The 25,912-nt window shown below is 41.4% G+C and overlaps 1 protein-coding gene and 1 long non-coding RNA gene across 3 annotated transcripts; one reads left to right on the forward strand and one right to left on the reverse strand.

Annotated features, from left to right (window-relative positions):
• Positions 1 to 21,487, reverse strand: FBXO7 (F-box protein 7). 2 transcript variants are annotated; one of them, XM_040234792.1, is made up of 9 exons: positions 18,989 to 21,487; positions 14,662 to 14,956; positions 10,951 to 11,178; positions 9,503 to 9,644; positions 8,270 to 8,353; positions 5,791 to 5,886; positions 3,809 to 3,985; positions 3,438 to 3,475; positions 1 to 1,917 (listed from the first exon to the last, which is right to left on the reverse strand). In XM_040234792.1, exons 1-9 carry the CDS (start codon positions 19,108 to 19,110, stop codon positions 1,528 to 1,530), a joined length of 1,572 nt encoding a protein of 523 aa, XP_040090726.1. In that variant the 5' UTR covers positions 19,111 to 21,487; the 3' UTR covers positions 1 to 1,527. The 2 variants fall into 2 exon arrangements, with proteins under 2 accessions (XP_040090726.1, XP_040090727.1); XM_040234793.1 differs by lacking the exon at positions 18,989 to 21,487 and adding an exon at positions 18,753 to 18,846 and having other exon boundaries at positions 14,662 to 14,804.
• Positions 19,463 to 25,356, forward strand: LOC120858622. Its single transcript, XR_005719915.1, has 2 exons — positions 19,463 to 19,741; positions 22,825 to 25,356. It is a non-coding gene; the product is annotated as an uncharacterized LOC120858622 (long non-coding RNA).
• The last annotated feature ends 556 nt before the right edge of the window (positions 25,357 to 25,912 follow it).

Genomic DNA, 25,912 nt, shown 5'->3' on the forward strand with positions numbered 1-25,912 from the left:
TAATTTACACTTAATATTTTATTCTGGTATGGAACATTATGAATGTGTAACCTACATTCTAGACGGTAACTGAGAGAGGGGATGTCAGGAACCATATTCCCAAGGCCAACCCTGTCGAGCAAGTAACCTGTGAGCCATACCACTCCTGGAGCTTTAACAATTAGGTTGGTGCAAAAGTAATTACAGTTTTGCATTGTTAAACATTGCTGTTTGATATTGGAATATTCTTAAATAAATGTGGTTATATTGTACATCATTTTAATGTGCATTTCTCACTTTATGTTTTTTTGCTAATGACTTATTTTATATTTTAGACTAGGGAAATGATGTTAGACAAAAAGCTAATTTGAGTGATTTTCTTATTCAAGATGGGTCGAATATGGGTCCTCAGGCAGTAAGAACTTACAACATCGACAACACATTTGGCCTAGGAACTGCTAACACAGTGCAGTGGTGGTTCAAGAAGTTTTGCAAAGGACATGAGAGCCTTAAGGATGAGGAGCACAGTGGCCAGCCATGGGAAGTTGACAACGACCAATTGAGACGATCACCGAAGCTCAACCTCTTACAACTACAGAAGTTGCTGAAGAACTCAACGTCAACCATTCTACGGACATTCAGCATTTGAAGCAAATTGGAAAGGTGAAAAAGCTCCGTAAGTGGGTGCCTCATGAGCTGACCAAAAATCAAAAACATTGTCATTTTGAAGTGTCATCTTCTCATTGTATCAACAACAACAAACTATTTCTTGATCAGATTGTGATGTGATGAATAGTGGGTTTTATACAACAACTGGCAACAACTAGCTCAGTGGCTGGACCGAGAAGCTCCAAAGCACTTCTCAAAGCCAACCTTGCACCAAAAAACGATCACGGTCACTGTTAGGTGGTCTGCTGCCCATCTGATCCACCACCAGATTTCTGAATCCTGACGAAACCATTACATCTAATGTATGCTCAGTAAGCCGATGAGACGCACTGGAAACTGCAACACCTGCAGCTGGTACTGGTCAACAGCATGGGCCCAATTCTCTATGACAATACCTGACCACGTGTACCACAACGTGGAAGTTGAAGGAATTGGGTTATGAAAGTTTTGCCTCATCTGCCGCGTCCACCTGCCCTCTTGCCAACCACCACTTCTTCAACCATCTGAACAACTTTCTGCAGGGAAAATGCTTCCACAACCAGCAGGAGGCAGAAAATGGTTTCCAAGAGTTCATCAAATCCCAAAGCATGGATTTTTATGCTATAGGACTTCTCATTTGCAGAAATGTGTTGATTGTAATGGTCCTATTTTGATTAATAAAGATGTGTTTGAGCCTAGTTATAGTTTATGATTTAAAATTCCTGGTCTGAAACGGCAATTATGTTTGCACCAACCTTAATAAGTTTATAAAAGGTTTCTGTGAGTTCATGTCCCACCATCGCAATCAGAAAACAACAGAGGTAGCACCCCAGCAAAATGACATCTGTAGTTTTAAAGAAACAAAACCAAAACAAGCTCCAGAGTGAGGTAACAAATCAGTCACATGAATGGTAGCCGGCTGTCAGCTGGCCAACCCCTGCTGGGTCTTAGGGGAAATCTGTCACTGGGGCCACCTCGCCCTGGCAAGATGGGGCTAGGGCCTGGAAGTGGGCCCACTGGGTCAAAACGTGGTCTGAGTGGAGGGAACTGGCCGGGTGTCTCCCCAGGCCCAGGGATGAGTGAATTGATTGGGTCCCCAACATAGGGAAGGGTGAGTCTTTGATCATATTCACCACCAATAATTCCTGGAGGGAGGAGAGAACTGGGAGGAAAAGGTCTGGGGTGCAAGGGGTTGGGGTAGAATGGGATGGGGTGGGGTGATGATGGCAGGAACATCACATGCCGCCCTCTCTGGGCTTCTTTCCTTTGTTTGTACCTCTTCTTGTACAGCTGCAGACAGATAAGAACAAGACATAATGAGTTGGACACTTCCCCAAAGTTCCAGTTGGCTTTCACTGTACAGATGTGTATATACTCTTCTCTTCCCACAGTACGGAGGCAGACAAAGAAGCTAGCACAGTGAAGGGAACTTCTACCAGTCTCTACCTGTGTAAAGAAGGTAGGAGCTGTGAGCACGATGCCAAAGGAGCTCTAGTCTTTAACCACTCTGCAGCTCAGCAACTGTGCCAATCCGGAGTAACAATACATCCAGAGAAGGGATGAGTGAGTGACACGCACTCTCAAGACTACAATCTAGCATTCTCAAGCTGATATGAATTTCACATCAGCCTTTTCTGAAAATGGAAATTTTAAATATTTGTTGAAAATATCATGCCATAGAATATAAAAAGTTACAGTATTGGCAGGGAAGGGCAGGGGAAGTCAGTACTTAAGTTCACTTTCTCACCTAAATTATGTCCCTAATAGACCTCAGTTTAAATAACAAAATAGATGACTATTTCGGAGGGTGGAATATATTCCTACCTGCAAATAAAACAATATAACTTATTTTTTCCATAACTTACTATTCTAACTAGCTGAACAGCTGAAGACTACTCCAGCACAAAAACAACTCAGTTTTGTCTTGTTTTTACTACAAACAGAGAGCCTATATTAAGTAAAGGTGAAAACAATCATTGTGCTAAGATTTCTTCCCGTGTAATTACAAGACACTAAGGAAAACAGTGGAAACAGTGGCTGACTTTATTTTGGGGGCCTCCAAAATTACTGCAGATGGTGATTGCAGCCATGAAATTAAAAGATACTTACTCTTTGGAAGAAAAGTTATGACCAACCTAGACAGCATATTAAAAAGCAGAGACATTACTTTGCCAACAAAAGTCCGTCTAGTCAAGGCTATGGTTTTTCCAGTGGTCATGTATGGATGTGAGAGTTGGATTATAAAGAAAGCTGAGCGCTGAAGAATTGATGCTTTTGAACTGTGATGTTGGAGAAGACTCTTGAGAGTCCCTTGGACTGCAAGGAGATCCAACCAGTCCGCCCTAAAGGAGATCAGTCCTGGGTGTTCATTGGAAGGACTGATGTTGAAGCTGTAACTCCAATACTTTGGCCACCTGATGGGAAGAGCTGACTCATTTGAAAAGACCCTGATGCTGGGAAAGATTGAGGGCAGGAGAAGAAGGGGACGACAGAGGATGAGATGGTTGGATGGCATCACCAACTCAATGGACATGGGTTTGGGTGGACTCCGGGAGCTGGTGATAGACAGGGAGGCCTGGTGTGCTGTGGTTCATGGGGTTGCAAAGAGTTGGACACAACTGAACTGAACTGAACTGAACTGAAGGACAAAGTCTAAGGTAAAAGTTGAAAACATTTTACTAAAAATTAGCAATAGACTCGAAACAGATTGTACTATATTATAATAAAAGTGGAAAATATGCCCTTAACATATTAATTCACTAATTATTACCATGCTACAGACATCAGCCTTGGTATTTACAAATACCTACTTCTTTCCAATCTGTGTCTCGACCTCTGATACTACCATCTACAAAGAAAAAAGAAAACAGAAGGATTTTAAAACATTTCATTCATCTAGCATTACACCTGTCTTACCTCAATTTTCTATACTAAAAGAATCTACTTGGTCTAAAGGACTTTTTGTACTTGCAGAGAACACAAACATGAATGGGGAGAGCTTTGGCGGCACAGGTCGGGTACATGAGGCTTAGAATCTCTTTATAATAAGGCTATGCTATGACTATTTCCTACTCTTTAAAAAAAAAAAAAGCCCACAACTTAAAACTTCTGGCCAGCTGAGTAATTAAGACCTCAGTAACAAAGAACACTTTTCTTGTTAGCATGCCATCATGGAAATCACCTCGGAAATCCCGCAGATACAAACACCTCCACAAAAGTTGATCATTTGAAGTAATACAGAGGTCACGACAAACTGCAGACAGAGACAGGACAGAACGAACATCCAAAAGTCGGAAGATCCGCAGCTTCAGCTCCAATGGGAGGACCACCAACCCAAATACATCTGGTAGGTTCAGTGCTAAAAGGAAAAAGAGAAGAGATATTACTGAGTAAAGAACATCCAGTGTTCCTCACATCAACCGAAGTGGCCAACTTTGTAGAGAGATGATAAATTAGATGGTATTCTCCAGTTATCCAGGCATAAATCATCTATACAAACTTTTATCCCCCAGTTGACTATATTACTACTACTAACTCTAAGCCCCTTATTCTCTTTATGTTTTACTAGAGAGACAAATTACTTTGTAATACAGATCAAATGAATAACTATGACAATTTTTAAATACCAGTCAATGGCCTCCTTTGTTTCAAGATATATTCAGTACAACCAAAAATTCTCAACTACAGAAAATGGATAATTCACTGGCTTTTACAATTGGTTCCCAATGCTGCCACTTACTGTGTACCTTTGGACAAGTTATTTAAGCTCCAACTTAATTTCTCATCTGTAAAATGGGTTAATACTATACCTCCTTCACTGAGTTGAGAATTAAATGTGTAAATACATATAGAGTGCTCAGAATAATATCTGGCAAGCAATAAGCACTTGAGAGTTAGATTACTATTATTTGGTATCTAGCAGGCTGAAAAAGAAGGGAGGAAGACAAATTCAGAAGCAAAACCAAGAAAGAAAAAGAATAATATATTCCAAAGTCAAGTGACAATTATTTTTTGATTATTAGCTACTTTGCATATAGGGATACTGTTCTCCACTAGCAAAGATAACCAAAATCCAATACAAGGTTTTAAAATTCACATTATTCTTTTCCCTCACCATCAGCTGAAGAAGAAAACTATGGTTGTAACAGCCTTGGCACCATGCCACTTGAGACCTAAAATACTATTTTTCTACAAACAGACCGCAGATAAAAGTCACATATCTATCTCTAAAAACCTGAGATTATTTATCAGCCAAAGACTGTGGTAGATTATGACTCACCCATATTATTTTCTCCCCTATATCTCCCCATCCCACTATCACTACGTTTGGCCATTTTCACTTGTTTTGTCCACTGAAATGAGAGTACAAGCGGCATACCATTTCTGAATTAAAGCTTTCAGAACCAACACATGGTCACTGGTCCTCCTTCCCCTGTGCTACTGAAGGGCAAGTGCTAGATAAGGACCTCTCACCACTTTTCCAGCTAACCCTAACGCACACACAACACGCACCTGAGTGAGAAATAAACATTCAATTTAAGTCACCAAGATTTTAAAATATTTTTTACTACTGATAAAACACAAGGATTTGTGTTTATTAATACAAGGATTAATTAATACAAGGATTTTGAGTGAATTATAAACCTTGCTGAATTACTGTTTCATCACCAATAAAATGAGAATAAAATCCACCTCAAAGTTGTTAGCATTAAGTAAGAATGCATGTCAAATATCCACAGTACCTAGGCACAGAGTCCCAATAAATAGCTTTTTAAAAAGTAGACCTAATTTACAGCCTATAGATTATTTATATAGGTATTTACTGAACACCAATTATGGGTCAGACTGTGTGCTAGGCCATGAGAATACAAAAGAGAGTAAAACATATTTCCCTGCTTTCAGGGTAATTCATAACCTTAGGTGAAAAGAAATCATGTGAAAAATTATGATACAGTGGAAAAGGGCTATAATAAAGATATGCATAAAATGCAGTGAAGATACAAAGAGGGTGTGAATAGCAATTAAGGAATTAGCATATAAGCTTAAGAGAGCAGGATTTCACTCGGAGCAGAAAAGAGGGAAGAGTCACATGTCATCCTTAAACATATGTGAACCTCCAATTCTTTCCAGCCCTTCAGCCTGTGATAATTTATCATTTCTCACCTTGCCGGGTAAAAGCCAGAAGAGGATACACCAGCTGGTCTTTGAAGAGGCGAGAGAGTTTCTGAAGATCTTTGTATATCATGGCTACATTTTCCCCTAGAATATTTATTAAATGAAAAGTCAAAACACAATAGCAAATGGAAAAACTTGAAATGGTATCCTCTACTTCTGCCAAACCAAATCAAAGTGGTAAGTAAGTTTTCACAAATAATTCCTACATAAAGAGAAATGAACTGAAGTCTCCAGTAGCAGAGGAAGTATACACTGTGTAACTCTGAAGGCTGAATTCTCTTTAAACAAAATCCTTCTTTAATGGACCCACTAAAGAAGTGATTAGGAATTTATAAATAAAAGGATAAGTAATAGTACCGAGCATATACTAGGTACTACATTATAAGCCACAGTAAAAATGATTTAAATGACTTGTCAAATGAGCAGCATACTCCTACCCAACATACAAAATACATACTGAAAATACTAAATTAATATAATCCGTAAACTGGTGGCTTCCCTGATGGCTCAGGCGATACAGAATCCACCTGCAATGCAGGAGACACAGGAGACGTGGGTTCAATCCCTGGGTCAGGAAGATCCCCCTGGAGGAGGAAAATGGCAACCCACTCCAGTATTCTTGCCTGAAAAATGCCATGGACAAAGGAGCCTGGTGGGCTACACTCCAAAGGGTCACAAAGAGTCAGACGCAACTGAAGTGACTTAACATGCATTCACATAAACTTGTAATCTAACAGTATTCACTTTCTTCCTCCTTTTTCACTTCTTTATTCCTTACTTAACATAAATCAAGTAATCTGAGCAACATTGCTATAAACACTGTTCTTAAAAAATAGGCTGAGGAGCCAAATCTACTCCAATCCTAAATTCTACTATTTTTAACTCTGTGTCCTTGAAGTAATTTAGCCTCCTCTAGACCTGTTTCCCAGAGAAGGCGATGGCACCCCACTCTAGTACTCTTGCCTGAGTGACTTCACTTTCACTTTTCACTTTCATGCATTGGAGAAGGAAATGGCAACCCACTCCAGTGTTCTTGCCTGGAGAATCCCAGGGACGGGGGAGCCTGGTGGGCTGCCGTCTCTGGGGTTGCACAGAGTCAGACACGACTGAAGCAACTTAGCAGCAGCAGCAGCAGACCTGTTTCCTGATCTAGAAAATGGGCATAAAAACCTTTACTGCTGTAACATAGAGTATTTCTACTCCCCACAGTAAGGACCTCCATAGTACAGAGGTGAATGTACAGTGTTGTAGCCAAGGAATCTCAAGTTTTTCTGGTCTAATGGTAAGACCATCTGTACAGATTCATCAGTCTAGTTCATGCAATCTCAAAAGAAACAATACTGCCTCCAACCAAGCAAAAATCCTAGCTATTACATTGGTTTGTGACCCTCAAAAGGGCCATAGTATACAAATATATACTATATCTATGAAATTAAAATTTCATCAGGGAGAATGATTTGGGAGTTGGGGTGGGGGATTGTGTACAAAGCCTCCTTAGGGGATTGATAATGAAAAAATGGTTGAGAAACACTGGCCTGGTATGACATTAATTGTTCACAGACCATTAAAAATACATATTCTGAAGCCTCTCTTTCCTATCAACTTCAGTTCATATAAGTTAGTCTCTCAGAGTCTGATCTCCCCTGGGAGAGATCTCAAGGCCTTCAAAGCAAAGATCTAGATCTAGGTAGCCTACCCTAAAAGACACTGCTGTAAATGTCATTTCCCTGCTATAATATATCACACCAGTCCCCACCCCCTACCCCTGATTTTAAAACCTGCCTGAATTTACTATGAGGACAAAATGAAAAATACATCCATAAAGGCACATGTCCAGCAAAAAAGAAGTACTCCAAAAGAGGTTAATTCCCTTCCCACATCATCTCTTCTCTTTCAACTGCCTACCTGTCAGTTATACTTTGGGTTTAACTGAAAAAAGAAAAACTATCTTCTTTGCATCTATTAGTATTATAGATACAAGCAAAATCACACCTAGAATAAAAACTTTTGAAGTTCCACTCTGTATAAAACAGTAACCAAGTTTTTCTTTTAATGACCTTCCATAATGAAGTTGTACTGTATGGTTTCCACAAAACATAGTTCCTTTCCATACTGGTTAAATGCAATGCTAGAAAAATCCAAAGATTTAATTCAGAAATTATGCAGCATCAATCCTGTGTAATGCATTATATAATAGCATCATTCCATAATGATGCTAAATATAATTTGGCAGTATACTTATATATTAATACGGCATAATGGCAGTATAACTATAATTTAGCATCCAAGATCTGAAGAGAAACAGGAAAGAAACTGAAACTCTGTAATATTGTCTTGTATTTGCTTTAGGCTCATCCAGAAATTTTAAGTCTTTGAACATTATCTTTCTGTTTTTTTTTCTTTTTTTTTTTTTTTGGCGTGAACCTCTTAAACCTTTATCCCAAAGGCAAAATCATTGTTACAATACCTGATTCCTCTTTGCAAATAAAAGATTCTGGCAGCAGCTGCAGTCTTTTCACACTTCTAACCTCATTGTTGATTTTTAGAGTAGCTGAAATAGCAAAAGAAAGATGATGAAAAAGTTTTGTCATTTTATCAACTGCTTCGCTTTTTCGTATGGACTTGCATTTATTCCCTTGCCCCCAATATACAGACACATTATACAAACTGCTCTCTGCTTAATTCCTTCCCTCACAGCAAAGTCCAAAGTGCAAACCTGCAAGCAGGTTAAGTAAAACAACATTTTTAAAAACTACAGTTGACACCTTTATATGAAACCCAGTAAGTACTACCAACAGCAGCTTATTAATAATTGAAAGATATGCAACAAGGTTAAAAGACAGTTAAACACAATACAATCATTATTTGTAACAAGGTCACTAAAAACTCTATTTATTTTTTATTTAACCCTTGGCAATGAGTCTTCCCTTGTTTATTAAAAGAATCCTGCTAGCTTTCACAGTATCATCTCTCTCTAGACCCAGAGGACCAATATTCTTGACATCACCAGAAGGTTCATTTTTTAATCCTATACACAAAGGCGCACTTCATTTCATTCTATGAAAGAACCAGTGATGTGCTCGTGCACACGTGCACTGAGCAGGATGTCTCGGGTAAAGGCAAGATGTAAGGACACACTGCTGCTTTTCAAAGAACCAGGCCTGGAATGCTTCTGGAATGGCTGGCTGCCACTAAGTCCACAAGCAGCTGATTTGTCGAGAATTAGTAAAGGAACAAAACATCAGAAACTAACACATTTACCAGCTATTCTCTATATTAAGTATCTTAAGACTAGTAAATAAAGGTAATATATTGTTGAAGTGTTGTTGAACTGTTTTTATAAGAAACTGAAGCAAAAATTACAACCTCACATTCACTATTTGATAGCTGTGACCTTGCAAGTTAGGTTGTGACATAGCAGCATGATTAGCCCTGTATTCTGTAACCTTTTGGCCCCTGTGTGATTAGTGGTCTGGGGATCAAACAAATTTAATAAAGATTCCTAGCTGTATTGTGACAGCCAATCACTGAAGTGGCTGTAAAGCATTTGGAAAGAAACATGTAAAGATCCATAAACTAACAAGCATGACTCTGCCATCTAGTTGCCTATCACAACAGCCAATCACTGAAGTGGCTGTAAAGTGTTCGGAGAGAAGCATGTAAAGATCCATAAGCTAACAAGCATGATTCAGCTAGTTACCATTTATGACGATGAGGTTTCCCAAAGGCACACAGGTGAGTGCAGCAGAGCCACCCTCGCAGAGAGGGTGCGTGTACTGCAGCTTATACACGCCCCCCAACCTCCAGTTCTCCGGCATGGACAGAGCTTTGGCTTCAGTCCCCTGGGTGATGACACGAAATAGAGGGAAACAGATAATGAAGGACAGTGCACTACTCTCAAAAAGATTAAAAACACAAGAGGCCCCTAACCTCTCTGCAAATAAGCATTCCATACAGTCCCTTTAATAAAGTTTATCAAATCATTAATAAAACTGTGATAGAAAAAAAATGTTATATTATCCACCATCAAAAGTTTGGTCCAAATAGATAAAATATCAGAGATGGAGACTGATTTCTCACTTCAAAATTTCACTTATCTGCCTCGCAGAGCCATATCATTATTCAAGAGCCCAGCTCAAAGGCCGCTTCTTTTGTGAAGCCTTTTTCAAAACAAATCCTTGCTGTCATTCCTACCCTCTCACCCCCTAACATTCTGTTCATATTTCCATTGCAATGCTTCTATTATTTACCATAATACATTTTAATCTGCTTTTTACTTGTTTCTTTCTTCCCACTTACAGACTCCTTGAGGATAAAGATTGTCCCAGCATCTATACATTCTAAATCCTGACTCAGCACATGGCATGGTCCCCGTGTTAGCTGATCACTGAACTACTCTACATTCTCGTTACTCACAGCATGGCCCACAGATCAGCAGCATTGTTATTATGTGCAGAATGCTCACTACTATCTCAGGCTCCACCCTAGACTTATTCAATCAGAATCAGCATTTAATAAGATCCCGTAGGTATTCTTATGCACATTAAAGTTTGAAAAACTTCTAAATGTTCTCCTGTGTGAATCTCTGGCATGGCATCCTCTATACATATACGCTTCTCCTACAATTCAGCCAATACAACGCACCAGTCTGTTACTTGTCTTTCTCCTCCATTTGGATAGGAAGCAAGCTGAGAGCAGAGACACAGCAGTGCACTGGACGCTGGCAGGTATTTGTTGAATGGAGAGGAATGAATGAATGTAAGCAACAACAACGTAAGAACAATGTCCCTCTTCCTAACTGAGTCGTATTAAGGTTAGTGGCAATTCACAGAACCACTAACATAAAAAAAAAATAACCTGGTAAGCCATCTATCTAGTCATACACAGTCCACATGCACTGACCACATATTATCATATATAATCTTTTGGGTTTTTTTAAACAGTAGATGTCACAATACTAACTAAAAGCTGACAAGGAAATAAAGGAGGAAAAAAGGAAAGAGGGAAGGGAACATTGACTGACTGCCTACTGGTACGCTCAGCATTGTCTTCGACAGTTTACATTAATACCCAGACACATTTAAGAAAGAAATCTAGAACATGACCCCTTTTCTAACAGGGAACTTTTGTTCTCGGCCGTAATCTCACCTGCGGTATGTAACCCGACTCCAACATGAGAAGATGTATGGATACTATCAGGGCATCGCAGGGGTTCGAACAGTCAGCTGACTGATACAGGATCACCAATGAATGTGGCACTTGCCCTTCCACCGATTCGCTGCAGAGCATTGGCTCTGCGGGGTAGAAACCTGCGCCCTCCTCCACATCCACAACATCTGGAACTGACTCAGCTTCAACATGCTGACCAGGCCCCGACTGAAAAGGATAACAAAAACAATGAATTCATTAAACAGACTTTCTTTTCTTTCACAGTATATTTTGTATCCTAAGTGAACTGAGATTAGAGCTCAGAGCTAAAGCACATTACTGAGCTCAAAAATGGTACCCATTTTCTGTGAGGGCTCCCAAACCATGAATAAGCCTGCAATCTGCTCCTCCCTCCTGAGTATCTTGTGTGCATGCTCAGTTGGTCGTGTCCGACTCTTTGTGGCTTCAGGGATTGTAGCCCACCAGCTTCCTCTGTCCATGGGATTTCCTTTTGATCTCCATTAATTTTGGAAGGAAACTTATGACCAACCTAGACAGCATATTAAAAAGCAGAGACATTACTTTGCCAACAAAGGTCCATCTAGTCAAGGCTATGGTTTTTCCAGTAGTCATGTATGGATGTGAGAGCTGGACTATAAAGAAAGCTGAGAGCCGAAGAATTGATGCTTTTGAACTGTGATGTTGGAGAAGACTCTTGAGAGTCCCTTGGACTGCAAGGAGATCCAACCAGTCCATCCTAAAGGAGATCAGTCCTGGGTGTTCACTGGAAGGACTGATGTTGAAGCTGAAACTCCAATACTTTGGCCACCTGATGCGAAGAATTGACTCATGTGAAAAGACCCTGATGCTGGGAAAGATTGAGGGCAGGAGGAGAAGGGGACGACAGAGGATGAGATGGTTGGATGGCATCACAGACTCAATGGACATGAGTTTGGGTAGGCTCTGGGAGTTGGTAATGGACAGGAAGGCCTGGCGTGCTGCAGTTCATGGTGTCATAAAGAGTCGGATACGAATGAGCAACTGAACTGAACTGAATTTTGGCTGATAGGCCAAAAACCTGAAAATCAGACTTCCCCCTTAACCTTATAAGCCCCATCTCAACGTAAGTAGTTATCCAAGTTCCACTGAATCTATCTCCTAAATCTCTCTAAAATCTGCCCCTTTCTACCCCAGTGGTACTTCAGACTCATTTATCTCCTAATCTTCAGCAACAGCCTCCCCAGGTATCCCTGGACTCCACTTTCTTGTCTCCCAAGACACTCCACCCACTGCTGCCAGAGTTTTCTGACAACCGAGAATCCAGTTATGTCCTATGTCCCAGTTTAAACTTGCCAGTACCTCCCCTATGCAGACAGCACCACTGGGCCTATATTGTGCCTTGGAACCTGACCCTAAATATTCTTGGGAAAAAAAGAGGTCTACAATCAAATGAGTATGGAAAATGCTACATGTCACAGCCTCCTAACCTCACCCTCTATATCCACAAAATACATTCCGGCATTATAAAGCTCTGAGAAGTCCAGGAATGATAAAAAGCATGCCCAACACTTAACCAAGAAACACTATTCTCCTTCCTCAACATTCAGCATCCCCATAACACTTACTTTTAATCTCATGAGACAAGTTTTCCATAGAGGACATGCTGAGAAATGCAGGTCTACAAAATAAAGTCCAAACTCTTAAACCCCTTAGCGTACAAGGCCCTTCATCACCTGACCCCTGACTCTGTATCAAGTTCAGGTTCTGCAGTCTCTCCCTCTCCATTCTGGTATCCCCCCACCTCTTCAAGTATTACAATAAACTATCTTTCTACCTTGCAAAGGTCTTGACTATTGCACTTCACCACCCTGTATTGCAATTTTCTGATTTCATGTCTATATCCAACCATGACAAGAAGCTTAGAAAGGAATAGACATGTCACCCACTTTTGTAACACAAGAACAGTACCTGGCACACAGTAGGTACAATAAATGCTTGCTGAACAAATGATTAAAGATAATATCTTACAATTTCATGTTTTTCAGTGTCTTCTAATTTACCCCAAACAAAAATAGGCAAGACAGATGAGGTCACCTTTTTATACATGCTATAATTTTGATTCAGATTAAATAATATAACCAAGGTTACCAGCTAATAAAAATTTGAAATGATCTAAGATCTCCAGACTCATAGTTCGGAGCTTTCTGACATAATAACACTGCTTCAGTAAGACTGAGTTAGCAACATTAATTTTACTCAGAAAGACTACTTCCTAGGCATGTGCTCAACTCTTAATGCAAAGCACATTTCTTCTTTTTATTTCCATTAGAAAAGGAGCAGAAGAAAGTAAAGTTACATTTTTGAGTAAAATGGTCGAAGAATGTAAGGGAGCAAGAGGCTATTCTTTCAAAATCCTTGAGGATCTGAGCCCTGAGAGCTTGTAGAGAAGATCCACATTCACCTGTTAAAAACCCAGGGGACAATGATAATCCACACTACCTAAAAATAAGGCTCCTAAAAGGCTCCTTCCTTTGAGGAAGGAGAAAATACTCATTAAAACCACTTACCTGACAAAATTATGAATTACAGGCATACCTGGAAATGTTTCAGGCTGGGTTCCAGACCATTGCAAGAAAGCAAATATTGCAATAAAGTAGGTCACAAAACTTTTTTGGTTCCCCAGCCCACATAAGAGCTATGTTACACTATGTGGCACTTATTAAGTGTGCAGTAGCAATATGTCTAAACAATGCAGACACCCTTAATTAAAAAATACTTTATTGCTAAAAAATGCTAACCATCAAGGGAGTCTTCAGTGAGTCAGAACCGTTTTGCAATAGTAACATCAAAGATCACAGATCACAAATCATAAAAAAATACAAATGTCAAAATATTTTTTAAATGACAAAAATAAAATTAAAAAGGTATGAAAATATAATGGCAAAAATGTTTAAACTATTGAGAGAATTACTAAATGTGACACAGAGACAGAAGCAAGCAAATGCTGTTGGAAAAATGACACCAACAGACTTGCCTGACACAGTTCCCATAGACCTTCAGTTTGTAAAAAACACAGTATCTGCAAAGCACAATAAAACTGAGGTACGTCTGAATATACACTCTTTGCTTCTTGTGCCTAACTTTTGGCCATTTATTACTTACTGACAGATGTGTGGGAGAGAATATATGTGAGAAGAATGTTTTTAAAGGTTACCCTAGGCTAATAATGACATGGGAGGAAGGTATCAAAACCCTCTGGTGAGCTTATCAAACTTTACACCCACTCCATGAGAACCACAGGCACTCTCTGAGCCATCCTGATATAAATACTTATCATATTCTTCATGCATGTGCAAAAGAGAAAACACGTTTAGCACCACCTCTCTAAACAGATCATTCGTCACATGTCATTGACAAGTGAGTGGACAAGTGACGGTAATGCAATTTAGAGCTAATATTAGCATCTGATACCATACTCTCCCTGTTTCTCTTTAAAGATTCAATCAGTACTAGATGAATTTCCAAATACAATGAAATAAGGAATGTGTAAATCAACTATACTTAATAAATAAAGTAATTTTAAAAAAATTTCTATAAGAATATAATCTTTAGTCTACTGATGGTAATCATCCTGACTAGTACAGAATTCAGTTGAGCTGTTCAGTATGATTTACCAACCACTCTACTTCTTGTTTTGATATGAATACCCACCACACTGTCATCATTCCAGGCCTCAGATTGGGCTGCCTGTCCTTGGAGTGAGTCATGCAGGTGTGCATCCTGTATGTTGGACTGACTGGAGCTGGCGGCCAAAGAGGGTTGGTCATTATTCTGCAGTGAGGAATGCTCTGAAACTGTGGATGAAGGTAAGTTAGGTGCTGCAATGGCATCTTCAAGAATCAAACATATCAAGTCCCCAGAAACAATCCCATATGAAGCCAAGGTCTCTTCATCTCCAGTGAGGGCATCCTTGTTGTTCAATGTAATTGCAAACCGGGCATCAGAACTGCCAAGAAAGATGAATAAGGACAGTAAGAGCTACCTATTGCCGCCAGCCCCGGTATAACACATTTGAAACATATACAGAGCACAAGGTATGGCCCCAGCAACGGCAATGAAAACAAAACCAAACAGAGATAAAAAGAAAGCCAAAGTCTAGGAAAACTATCAAAATTATTTGTTCTTCTCACTAAATGCCTGCATTACAGATTCCAGCCTGAGGGATAGGATCAGTAATTCTCTATCATTAATCCATGTTTTCATCAATTCTAAGATACATACTTTTTTATACTTTGTCATCTTTGGAAAAGGGTTGCGTCTTAAAGTTGATGACATATCATAGCTTAATGGACAGCATTTTTTCATTTAGTGTGACTTAAGAATGTGCATCTGAGGGCTGATGGCAACTGAGAGTCAATGAAATATATTCTTTCAAAATACACATTGTATCACATCATTCCTCTGCTGAGAACCCTCCAATGGCTTCTATTTGACCTTGGAATTGGCCTTAACATGGCCTCCAAAGCCCGACATCTGACCTACCCCATTCATCCTCTCACTCACTGTTCTCCATCTTCATGAGCTTTCCACTCCTTCCTCTAAAACAGATCAATCTCACTGCAGCCTCTGTGCCTGTGCATCTGCTCTTCCAGGTCTTCAAATGACCGACTCTTTCTCATCAACCAGGTCTCAACCCAAATGTCACCTCTTGAGAGATCCCTTCTACCCAACCTCCATCACTCTATTCCATTCTTGTGCTTTACTTTTATTGGAACATCACTAATTGAAACTAGCATTTATTTGCTTATCATCTCTCTTCCACACCCATACCACTAGAATTTAAGTTTCATGAGATTGAGGACCTTGTCTAGTTCAAAATTTCATCTCCAGCACTTGGCAAATAAAAAGTATTTCTGGAACAGATGTAACCAACAGATGTAAACATTAGATGAAAAGATCAAGATGAGGCTGAAATCAGGGCTAACTATCCAATATCCTTCCACGATAGTTAGCTTATGCTGCTAAGTCACTTCAGTCGTGTCCAACTCTGTGTGACCCCATAGACGGCAGCCCACCAGGCTCTCCTGTCCCTGGGATTCTTCGGGCAAGAACACTGGAGTGGGTTGCCATTTCCTTCTCCAATGCATGAAAGTGAAAAGCAAAAGTGAAGTCACTCAGTCGTGCCCGACTCTTAGCGACCCCATGCACTGCAGCCTATCAGGCTCCTCCATCCATGGGATTTTCCAGGCAAGAGTACTGGAGTAGGGTGCCATTGCCTTCTCCAGTTAGCTTATGAAGGTTCCAAAATACTAGACCCATGTCCTAATGAATATTCATAATCACAAAAAGTTAGATGAGTGCACATAGATGACTGAGTATAAATTCACCCCTCTTAACTCAGTAAGGGGCTCACCCTTCTCACTGAGGTTTTACTTAAAGTCTTATGTGGAAAAAGTGAACTCGCTCAGTCATGTCCAACTCTTTGCGACTGCATGGACTGTAGCCTACCAGGGTCCTCCGTCCATGGGATTTTCCAGGTAGAATACTAGAGTGGGTTGCCATTTCCTTCTCCAGGGAATCTTCCCGACCCAAGGATCAAACCCAGGTCTCCCACTTTGCAGGCAGACGCTTTACAGTCTGAGCCACCAGGGAAGTCCCTAATATGTGGAAGACTACACAAATCCAAAAACCCAGTGCTAAGCAAGCTAAGAGTTCAAATTAGGCTGAAGTAATGAACTCCCATCCTTTCTGCATCACAGATTATCTGATCTTCAGAGAATAATCGTTTCATTACACACTGGTGAGGAATAATTAACAAACCATTGTAGAACATTTTATAAGACATTTATACTCAGCAATGCTAACTTCATTAACTTTTTGAGGGGTTAACAAAGGATGAAGTCCTTTGAAAACTGTGTTCTGTTTATTCATTTTTACAATGCTTCATTTTCAAAAGTGCTCCCAGTAATTCATTTATGTTTTTTTTCACATGTAAATACATATTTTCTTACCAATTAAAGTGTCTTTGGTACAGAAATTACTGAAGCTTTAGAAACAACTCCTGTTTACGAGAAAATAAGTAGCTATGCATCTGCTTTCAAATGTTTTGATAAATGTTGAAAATCAGCCAACTGCCCAGGAAAACAACATCCCATTTTTAGCAGGAAAAAAAGAAAAATACCTCAAATGAATTGTGTTTATGGATGATTTGTCACAGCATAAGGTTGGTTTTTAAAAATGATTATCGAGCACAATATTTGTTCAAATATTGATTTGTAAAAAAGGTAAAGAACTGTCTACTTAATAAAATGTCGGCCTCCCCTCCCCTTTAGTAAAAGACCTACTTCTAAAATAACATATGGTTTTCCAGGAGAATGGTTAAAAAACAATCCTGTTTTCTGACACTGGGGGGGGGGGGGGATTAATTTCATCAGGAAATGCCATCCTAGAAACTCCAGGCCTTTGAGAATTATTTTATGGCAATCTCAGACCAACTTGCTCAGCAAGGACACTTTAAAAGTAATAAGGTCTTATGCACACATTTTTAAACTGCCCATTTATTATAAAATGAACATACTGTCAGAATAATGAATTCACTTTCACAAGCTGAAGCTTACATTCCTTCCGGTTAACCAGCCTCAAACTGTAAAAACAAACCTGAAAGAGAAACTAACTTGGGCTCTTGAGTAAACAAAGCTAGTCATATTGGGTTTCACATCCTTTCCAGATTGTCCCACCTAATTAAAAAGTAATATGTATACATATATACAAGCTATTTTTAAAACAGAAGTTAATTTTGATAATTTGTGGTGCGGTAATGATACCAGCATGCAAAACACTTAGGCTTAACATCAAGAAAAAACAATAGACGTGTCAATTACTATAACACTTAAAAAGAATTTTGTCAGTATCTCATTTTCTGTATTTATGTTTTTAATTTGGAGGGGGAAAAAAGGCTTACTTTGAATGTAACGTCCTAAACTGAAAAATGAAAGGGTGAGAAGTTCATTAAAAAACCTCATTTTACTGAATTTCCTAAAAATAAAATGTAAGTTTATAAAAGTCTTACGAAAGGAGTCAGTTAACAGGTTTTCTTTTGAAGAATCCACCTAAAAAGCCCCAGTGAACACCTTTTGTAACCTTTTGTACTTTTTCTCAGCACACTCAAATTCCAAATTCGCTAGCTCAGGATTTGAAGAGGACCACCCTCACTTTTGTTCCTCTACTCCCAGGTTATGGTCTCCAGGATACCCAGGACAGCCTCATCTGCAACCCCATAAATACAGAATTTGATCCATTATTTCTCAATGTCACTGTCCCCAAACTGCAAGCTCTCCAGGATCATCATAAGGCCAACGTTTACCATAGTTTGCATTTTTTTAAAAAAAGCAACATCTTGCCCAGGAAAATATTATTATTTGAAACAGACCGACATGCTGCACTTCGCAAAACTTTCCAGCGAGGAAGTCAAAGTGCCCACAGCGGCGCGCGGCAGGTAAACACTTAACGGAGTTTTAAGCGGACTGCAGGCTGATAGTCCGAAAGCAGCGGTACAGGTTACAGGTGGCCTCGTATCTCCATATGAGATACGAAGCAGGTTTTTAACTCCTAACACTTTACAAGCTTTTTCACTGAAATATTCCGACCGCTGGAGATGGTGAACTTAAATTCCTGGGAGCCTGAAGAGGTTTAACCTAAGCCAAACCCGTAATTTCCCAGCTCACATCTCAAAAGACTCGGGAATTTTGCATCTTAGCCTCCCCCTGGGTTAGTTTACTGCAAACACGGAAGCGAAGGCTCACCCTGGATGAGCTCGGAGCCCTCGGGACGCCGGGCCATGACCTCCGGGAGCCGGGACCCTGCGAGCTGCAGCCCTCGTTCCCGCTCCCCGCCTGGCCCGCGTCACAGTCCCGGGGTGCGGGCCCCGCCCGCTAGCCGCCCCGCCCCACGTGACCGCCCGGCGCGGGCCCGCGCCACTGGGCGCTCCTCCCCGCCCCGCCGCGTCCCCACCCCCACCCCGCCTCTCCGCGGCGCCTACCTGTACCCCCAGGTGGGCAGCAGGGCCTGGCTCAGGTGCGCGCGCAGCTGCCCCAGAGTCGGCTCCGCTTCTGGCATATCCAGAGGCCAGGTCCGCTTCTGAAGCCGGACCCGCAGCTTCATGGCGGCCGCGAGAGGACTCAGCGGCCCGGACCACCGAGGCGGCGACGGTAACTACGGAGCGGCCGGGGAGCTCCCGCCTACAGCGGCCACTACCGTAGCTATGGAGATACTGAGGTGTAACCGACGGAGGACCCCGCCGAGCTGGTCTCTGGAACAGGAGCGCTCCGCCCCTTCTCTTGAGGGCGCCCCCTGGAGCCCACCGGCGAGCAGACCGCTGGCGGCCAACACGGGTCCAGGCCGCTCGGGAACTCACGATCGATGACTCGGCGCGCAACGGCGCCACCTGAGAGCGCGCTTTGAGTTCTGCGCAGGCGTGGAAGCTGCCGCGGAGCGCCGGGGTCGCGGCACTTGTGCAGCGGTGTCACTTGTCTCCGCCTTTCCTAGAGAAAGTTAACGCTGAAAGGGATGCTACAGATCAAACTACTTGCCACTCCGCAAGGCCAGGTGTCCTGGTTCTTACTCCACTTCCTCCGTGGCTCCAGCACCATTCGCACCCATCAGCACCTTAGATTGAACCCAGATTCTGGTAGTTTCCCACGTTACAGCAAACTTAAAACAATTTGTAGGGACTTCCTGTGGGCCAGTGGGTAAGACTCCGCGCTCCCCAAATGGGGGCCCTGTTCAATCCATGGTAAGGGAACTAGATTCCACATGCGGCCCAGACCCAGGGTGGCCAAATACATACTTATTTAAAAACAAAACAAAACATTGTAGGCGGTGATCTATGTCGGAGAGTATATTGGCAACCTGTCGCTGCCTAATAATCACCCCAAAGCTTAACCGCTTAGGACAACAAACATTTTTCACACAGGTTCTGTAGATCGAATTTGGTCATGACTTGGCTGTTTGGTTCTGTCTTGGTCTCTCGTGAGATTACAGTCAAGATGTAGGTCAAGCAGCCTTGACCTGCAGTTATCTGAAATCTTGACTCGGGCTGGAGGATCTCAATCGCATGACTGTTGACCTTGGTTTTTTCTGTTGAGGCCTTAGTTTTTCACGCCATGGGCCTCGCCATTGGGCCGATTGAGTGTCCCAAGGGCATGGTGTCAGAGTGTCCCTCACTTCCCTCAGAGCCAGTGATCCCAGAGAGACCAAGGCAGAAGCCACAGTGTCTATTATGATCTCATCTCAGAAGTCACATACCATCACTTCACTCGTTCAACCAAGACAGTGTGGGAGAATCAACCCGAAGGCATGAATACCAACAGACAGGGATCACTGGGGTCCATCTGGGAGTCTAGCTACCACAGAGGGCTTGGCAATAATGACGATGATCTCTTAAATGAGGAAAAGAGTATTGTCACTTTTCATCCTTATAAAGATAGCCATTTTCCAAATCATAAAAAAGAGTTGAATAACGTTTCTTCCAATAGGTGGCAGCACTTGTCCACATTCTGACCTTCATTCACTCGATAAATATATACTGATCACCTCCTTTGTGCCAGAGTATCCTTGGTCCTGAGAAGACAAGTTCCTACCCATGCAGAGCTTACAGGGAAGTGAATCAACTTTTGTGGTAGAGCGTAAAAAGTGTCTTGTTTATGATGGAGATAAGAACAATCCTGGGGACTGGGATACATAGGGAAGGGTGGTTGGCCAGGAAGGTTCTTGAGTGGCAAGCGATATGAAATTGAGAAAGGAAGGATGACAGGACCAGGGTGGCTTGCTGTGGCCAGAATGGACACAGTGGCTCAATGTGGATGGAGTGGGTATATCCCAGATAAAGAAGAGCCTCAAGCTAAGCAAAGGATTTGGGAAACATCCTAGAAATTGCATAGGAAGCCACTGAAGAGTTTAAAGCAAGGGAAGCTTCATCTATCAGAGTTCTTAGCTCTGAGCAATAGAGACTGACTCTGACCAAACAGAAAAGCAGCAAATGAAAAGGATAATGGATAGTTTTGGGATGCTGGGATGGCCTGAAGAAGTGACTCCAGGTTAAGCTTCTAGGAGGATGCTCAGAACCACACTGAAGAACTGGCCTGATGAGGAAACTATCTTGACTGGTAGTCGCCCCACCCCATTCTGGATGGAAGCTGCTGTCACTGCTGCCGGGAACTGCTGGGGAATGGCTGCCACCTCCAAATGCCACATGATTTTACACCAACGAAATGCCAAGCTTCCAGACGAACCTATATCCTCACCTCACTCACTTTGAAATTGAAACTTCAATGCATCTGGGATGCATCTGCTTAAAGGAAACTGAGGCCTGAAAACTGAGGGAAACTCCTGGCCGGAAGAGACTGGAATTTAGACTCTAATCTCTTTCCCTGGGGAGACAAGACTAACAATATTTTAATTTCCCCAAATGGAGGAAAGCAGTTCAAAAGATGACAGGAGGCCGTGAGTCTGACAGATGGATCAGATCTGAGATATGAATCTGTCCCTAGTAGAATATGAGCGAGATCAGGGTTTCTCAAGTTCTACACTGCTGCCACTTGGGCCTCACAAGTCTTTGTTTTGCAGAACTATTATATCTTGTACCTTGTAGATGCTGCTATTTAGCAGTATCCCTGATCCCTATCTGCAAAATGCCAAGAGAACCCTGCTCCCTCAGTTGTGAGAACCAAATATGTCTCCAAACTCTGCCAAATATCCCCTAGGAGGAAAATTGCCTTGGAAACCACTGGATTTGAGACCAGCCCAGTTAGACCAGCCCATTCCAATGGGCTGGAATGACAGTGGGAATGGAAACAGTGGGATGGTCAGGGAAGATGTGTCGGAGGTATAAATTATAGAACCTGAGAAATGGCTATGTTTAGAGACTGTGGATATGAATTTGAGCAAACTCCAGGAGATAGTGAAGGACAGGAAAGCCTGGAATGCTGCAGTCCATAGGGTTGCAAAGAGTCAGACACAACTTAGTGACTGAACAACAGCAAATCAGGGTATAGCTTCAGCTACTTGAACAGACGTCTGAAATTGTAGTGACCTAAGCAGGAGAAGGCAATGGCAACCCACTCCAGTACTCTTGCCTGGAAAATCTCGTGGATGGGGGAGCCTGGTAGGCTGCAGTCCATGGGGTCGCTAAGAGTCGGACATGACTGAGCGACTTCACTTTCACTTTTCACTTTCATGCATTGGAGAAGGAAATGGCAACCCACTCCAGTATTCTTGCCTGGAGAATCCCAGGGAGAGAGGAGCCTAGTGGGCTGCCATCTATGGGGTCGCACAGAGTCGGGCACGACTGAAGCGACTTAGCAATAGCAGCAGCAGTAAGCAGGATATAAGTTTATTTCTCTCTGAAATAATGTTCTTGAAGAAAGAAGTGTGAGGCTAATATGCTGTCCATCTTTGGAGACAGTCTGCCTCTTACTATTACATAAACCTAGGTAAGTTACTGTCTGTAAAAATGAAAATAGTAACAAAAATATATCAAATGAGTATGCTGTAAAGATTCAGTGAGATGATACCTTTTGGTTTTTCTAATCTATGAAGCTCCTGGTAATTTCTTAAGACAAAAACAGAAAACTAATCCACATGAGAGCTTTGCCTCAATCCTTTGCACAAAAGAATGTAATCACTGGGGTGGAGGAAATAATCCAACCACAGGGGTGTAGGAGGGGTCTGAAACAGAACCGGAGCATCTCCAAGGCACAGCCAAGATGTAAGGTACTCTAGAGGACCATCCTCCAAAACCTCCAGGTCCATGAGAGTATTATATACCCCTTCTCTCAACTCTTTTCCTCATTGAGAATTTGTTTTTCTCTTTTGCAGGACGTCACAATGTCTGCAAGCAACAGTCACTGCAGTTTTCAGAGTTCCGAAATTTATATTTTTTAATGGGCCATTTTATAGAATATTACAAAAGGATGATGTCACTATTCCATGGGAATTCATTCATTGGCTCCCTGTAAGCTTTTTTTTTTGGAGAATAGTTGATTTACAATACTGTGTCACCTCTGCTGTACAGCAAAGTGACTTAGTTATACACATATAGACATTCTTTTTCTTACATTTTAGGCTTTTTTAAAATAATTTTTTTATTTCAGAACAGTTTTAGATTTATAAAATTATTTTGAAGACTTATCCAATTTTCCTTTTATTAACAGATTCGTATAATAGATTTGTCACAATTAATGGACCAATATAGATATTTCTACTAACTAAAATTTATACTTTATTCAGAGTTCTCATTTTTTTCCTGTTCTATTTTTTCTCATTCTTTCTATTCCAGGATCCTATCTAGGGTGTCACCTTATATTTAGTGGTTGTGCCTCCTAAGCTCCTCTCATCTGTGATGGTCTCTTAGACTTCCCTTGTTTTTTATGACCTTGACAGTTTTGAGGATTACTAATCAGCTATCGGGAAGAGTGTCCATCAATGACAATTTGTCTGGTATCTTCTTATGAAAATACCATGGCTGAGGTAATGTGTTTCTAGGAAGAAGACCATTGAGGTAAAGCACTATCATCATATCAAGATGTTAAATTCAGACCACGTAACTTCTCCACCACAGAGTCATTTCTTTTTTCTCCTAGGTTTAGTTTTGTAAGTGCCAAACTTTTCCAAAGTGGAAAACATTTTTCATTCCCATCGGCAATGAATGAGACTTCCTATTGCTTTGTATTCTCACCGTCAGTTTGTATTGCCAATTGTTTATTTTTTTCATCTTAGCCGTCCTAAAAGGTGCATCGTTGTATCTCACTGTTTTAATCTGCAGTTTTCAGTGACAATGCTGAGCCTCTTTTTATATGCTTATATGCCATCTATATATTTTCTCTAGTGAGGGTATCTGTTCAGATCTTCTGCCCACTTCTAATTTGGCTGTTTGTTTTCTTGAGTTTCCTTTAGTTTTCTGGACTCTTTCTCAAATTTCTGTGCTTGACAAGAACACTTTATAATCTAGGTAGAAACTCCTTTCTTCAATCTGCCCAGTGACCCCTAAAGAATACCCACACTGCCCTATTCCAGAAAGCCTCCCCCACTTCCCTTGACCCCGTCTCCCACGAAGTCAGTTTGCCTCTGAGCTTTTACACGTGCTGATTCTGGTACCTAGAATACCTTCCTATCCTCCTTTTAAGAAGAGTGTGTTGCCTCTTCCTTTTGCTCCAAAAGCACTTGGAACGTCCTTTTTAATGTTTTCCATCCCATTGTAGTGCAATTATTTGTGTAACAGGCTTTCTCTAGTCTGAGGCTGTGAGTTTCTCAGGGGGAAAAGGCAGGTCTTATCCATCTTCAACAACACTCAGCCCCCACCTCGAATGTAAGGGCTAGTTAAGCAAGATTCAAAATATGACATAAGGATATCCATGCTTATCTCAGAGGTCTTGATATATTTATTGGAAAAGTAAGATCTGTATTCTGTCTCTACAAGAAAAAGATTGGCCTTAGTTTCGATATTTCCTTACAAATCTAATCCATTTTCCTGAATCTTGAGCTTTAGTCTACATATTGATAGTTCTCACCCTTTAGAGTGTCTCATAAAACATATGAATTACAGGACTTTCCTGGCAGACCAGTTGTTAAGACTCTGAATTTCCAGTGCAGGATGTGCAGGGTCGATCCCTGGTCAGGGAGCTAAGCTCTCACATGCTGTGCAGAGTGACCAAAAAATAATAAATATTTTAAAGAGTTATATGAATGTACATTTAAATTTTAGCATGAAGTTAAATTCATTTTGAGCTGCAAAAATAAAAAGTAACTCCCTTTCAAATAAACAATAGGTAAGGGTTATTGGGTGAGTGGGTTTGTTTATTTTTCAAAACCAGCAGGAAGTCACTGCCCTAAACCATTCCAAAGTGTGATTGGTGGGAGAGGCTGTGGTCTGAGTCAATCATCAGTGTCCACGCAGAAATGTTATCTCATGGACAACAGGGGAATGTGGCCTGGGACTGAGCTGGGACGGGAGGGAGATGTGCTGTCAGGCAATTGGGTGATTCTGCTAGATGTCTCCCTAGCCCTTCCAGAGCCACGCTAATTCCAGGCAGCTTCCTCTGGTTAGAAGTAAACTAGCAACTTCAAACAAACACATATATCTGTGTTACTCACACAGATTCAGTTAGCAACTCAAAAAACCAGATGTGCTGCCTAGCAACAGCATCCTTCTCTCCTCACCTTCCACATCCGCTAGACTATGGCTTGTCCTTTTGTGACCTTCCTAAAAAAGGCAGCTTAGCACAGGGGTTAAGAGCCTCCCCGATGCAACTTAACCACAGAAGTAAACTTAACCATAGTGGTTCAGAGACTCCCAAAAGCAGAACACCTGGGTCCTGAATCCTGGCTCCACAAACTAGCTGTGATGCCTAAGATTAGGCAAAATTACTTAAACTCTCAGTTTCCTCGTCTATAAAATGGAGATAATATTATTACCTCAAATAGCTTTGGTGGAGATTTAATGAGTTCGTATATAAATGGTGCCTGTACATGCATGCTTATTCGCTTCAGTTGTATCCAACTCTGTGCGACCCTATGGGCTGTAGCCTGCCAGGCTCCTCTGTCCATGGGAAGCTCCAGGCAAAAATACTGGACTGGGTTGCCATGCCCTCCTCCAAGGGATTGTCCCAACCCAGGAATAGAACTCATGTCTCTTATGTCTCCTGAATTAGCAGGCAGGTTCTTTACCACTATCACCATCTGGGAAGCCCCATAGAGTACCAAGCATTCAATAAATGTTAACGCTCAATTTTCTCTGCCTCTTATGTCACTCTACAGGGTTTCCTTTTAACCAGATTTTACCAACACAAAATGTTGGGGAATAGGGAAGTCAAAGTGTCCTTTGTCCTAAAACTGCTTTATCTAGTTCATCCCTCGACACCCCCCCCCACACACAAAGAATCCCTGTTTCTCCCCACTTTTGTCTCTT

This window comes from Oryx dammah, unplaced genomic scaffold (assembly GCF_014754425.2).
Source record: "Oryx dammah isolate SB20612 unplaced genomic scaffold, SCBI_Odam_1.1 HiC_scaffold_29, whole genome shotgun sequence".
Lineage (NCBI taxonomy): Eukaryota > Metazoa > Chordata > Mammalia > Artiodactyla > Bovidae > Oryx > Oryx dammah.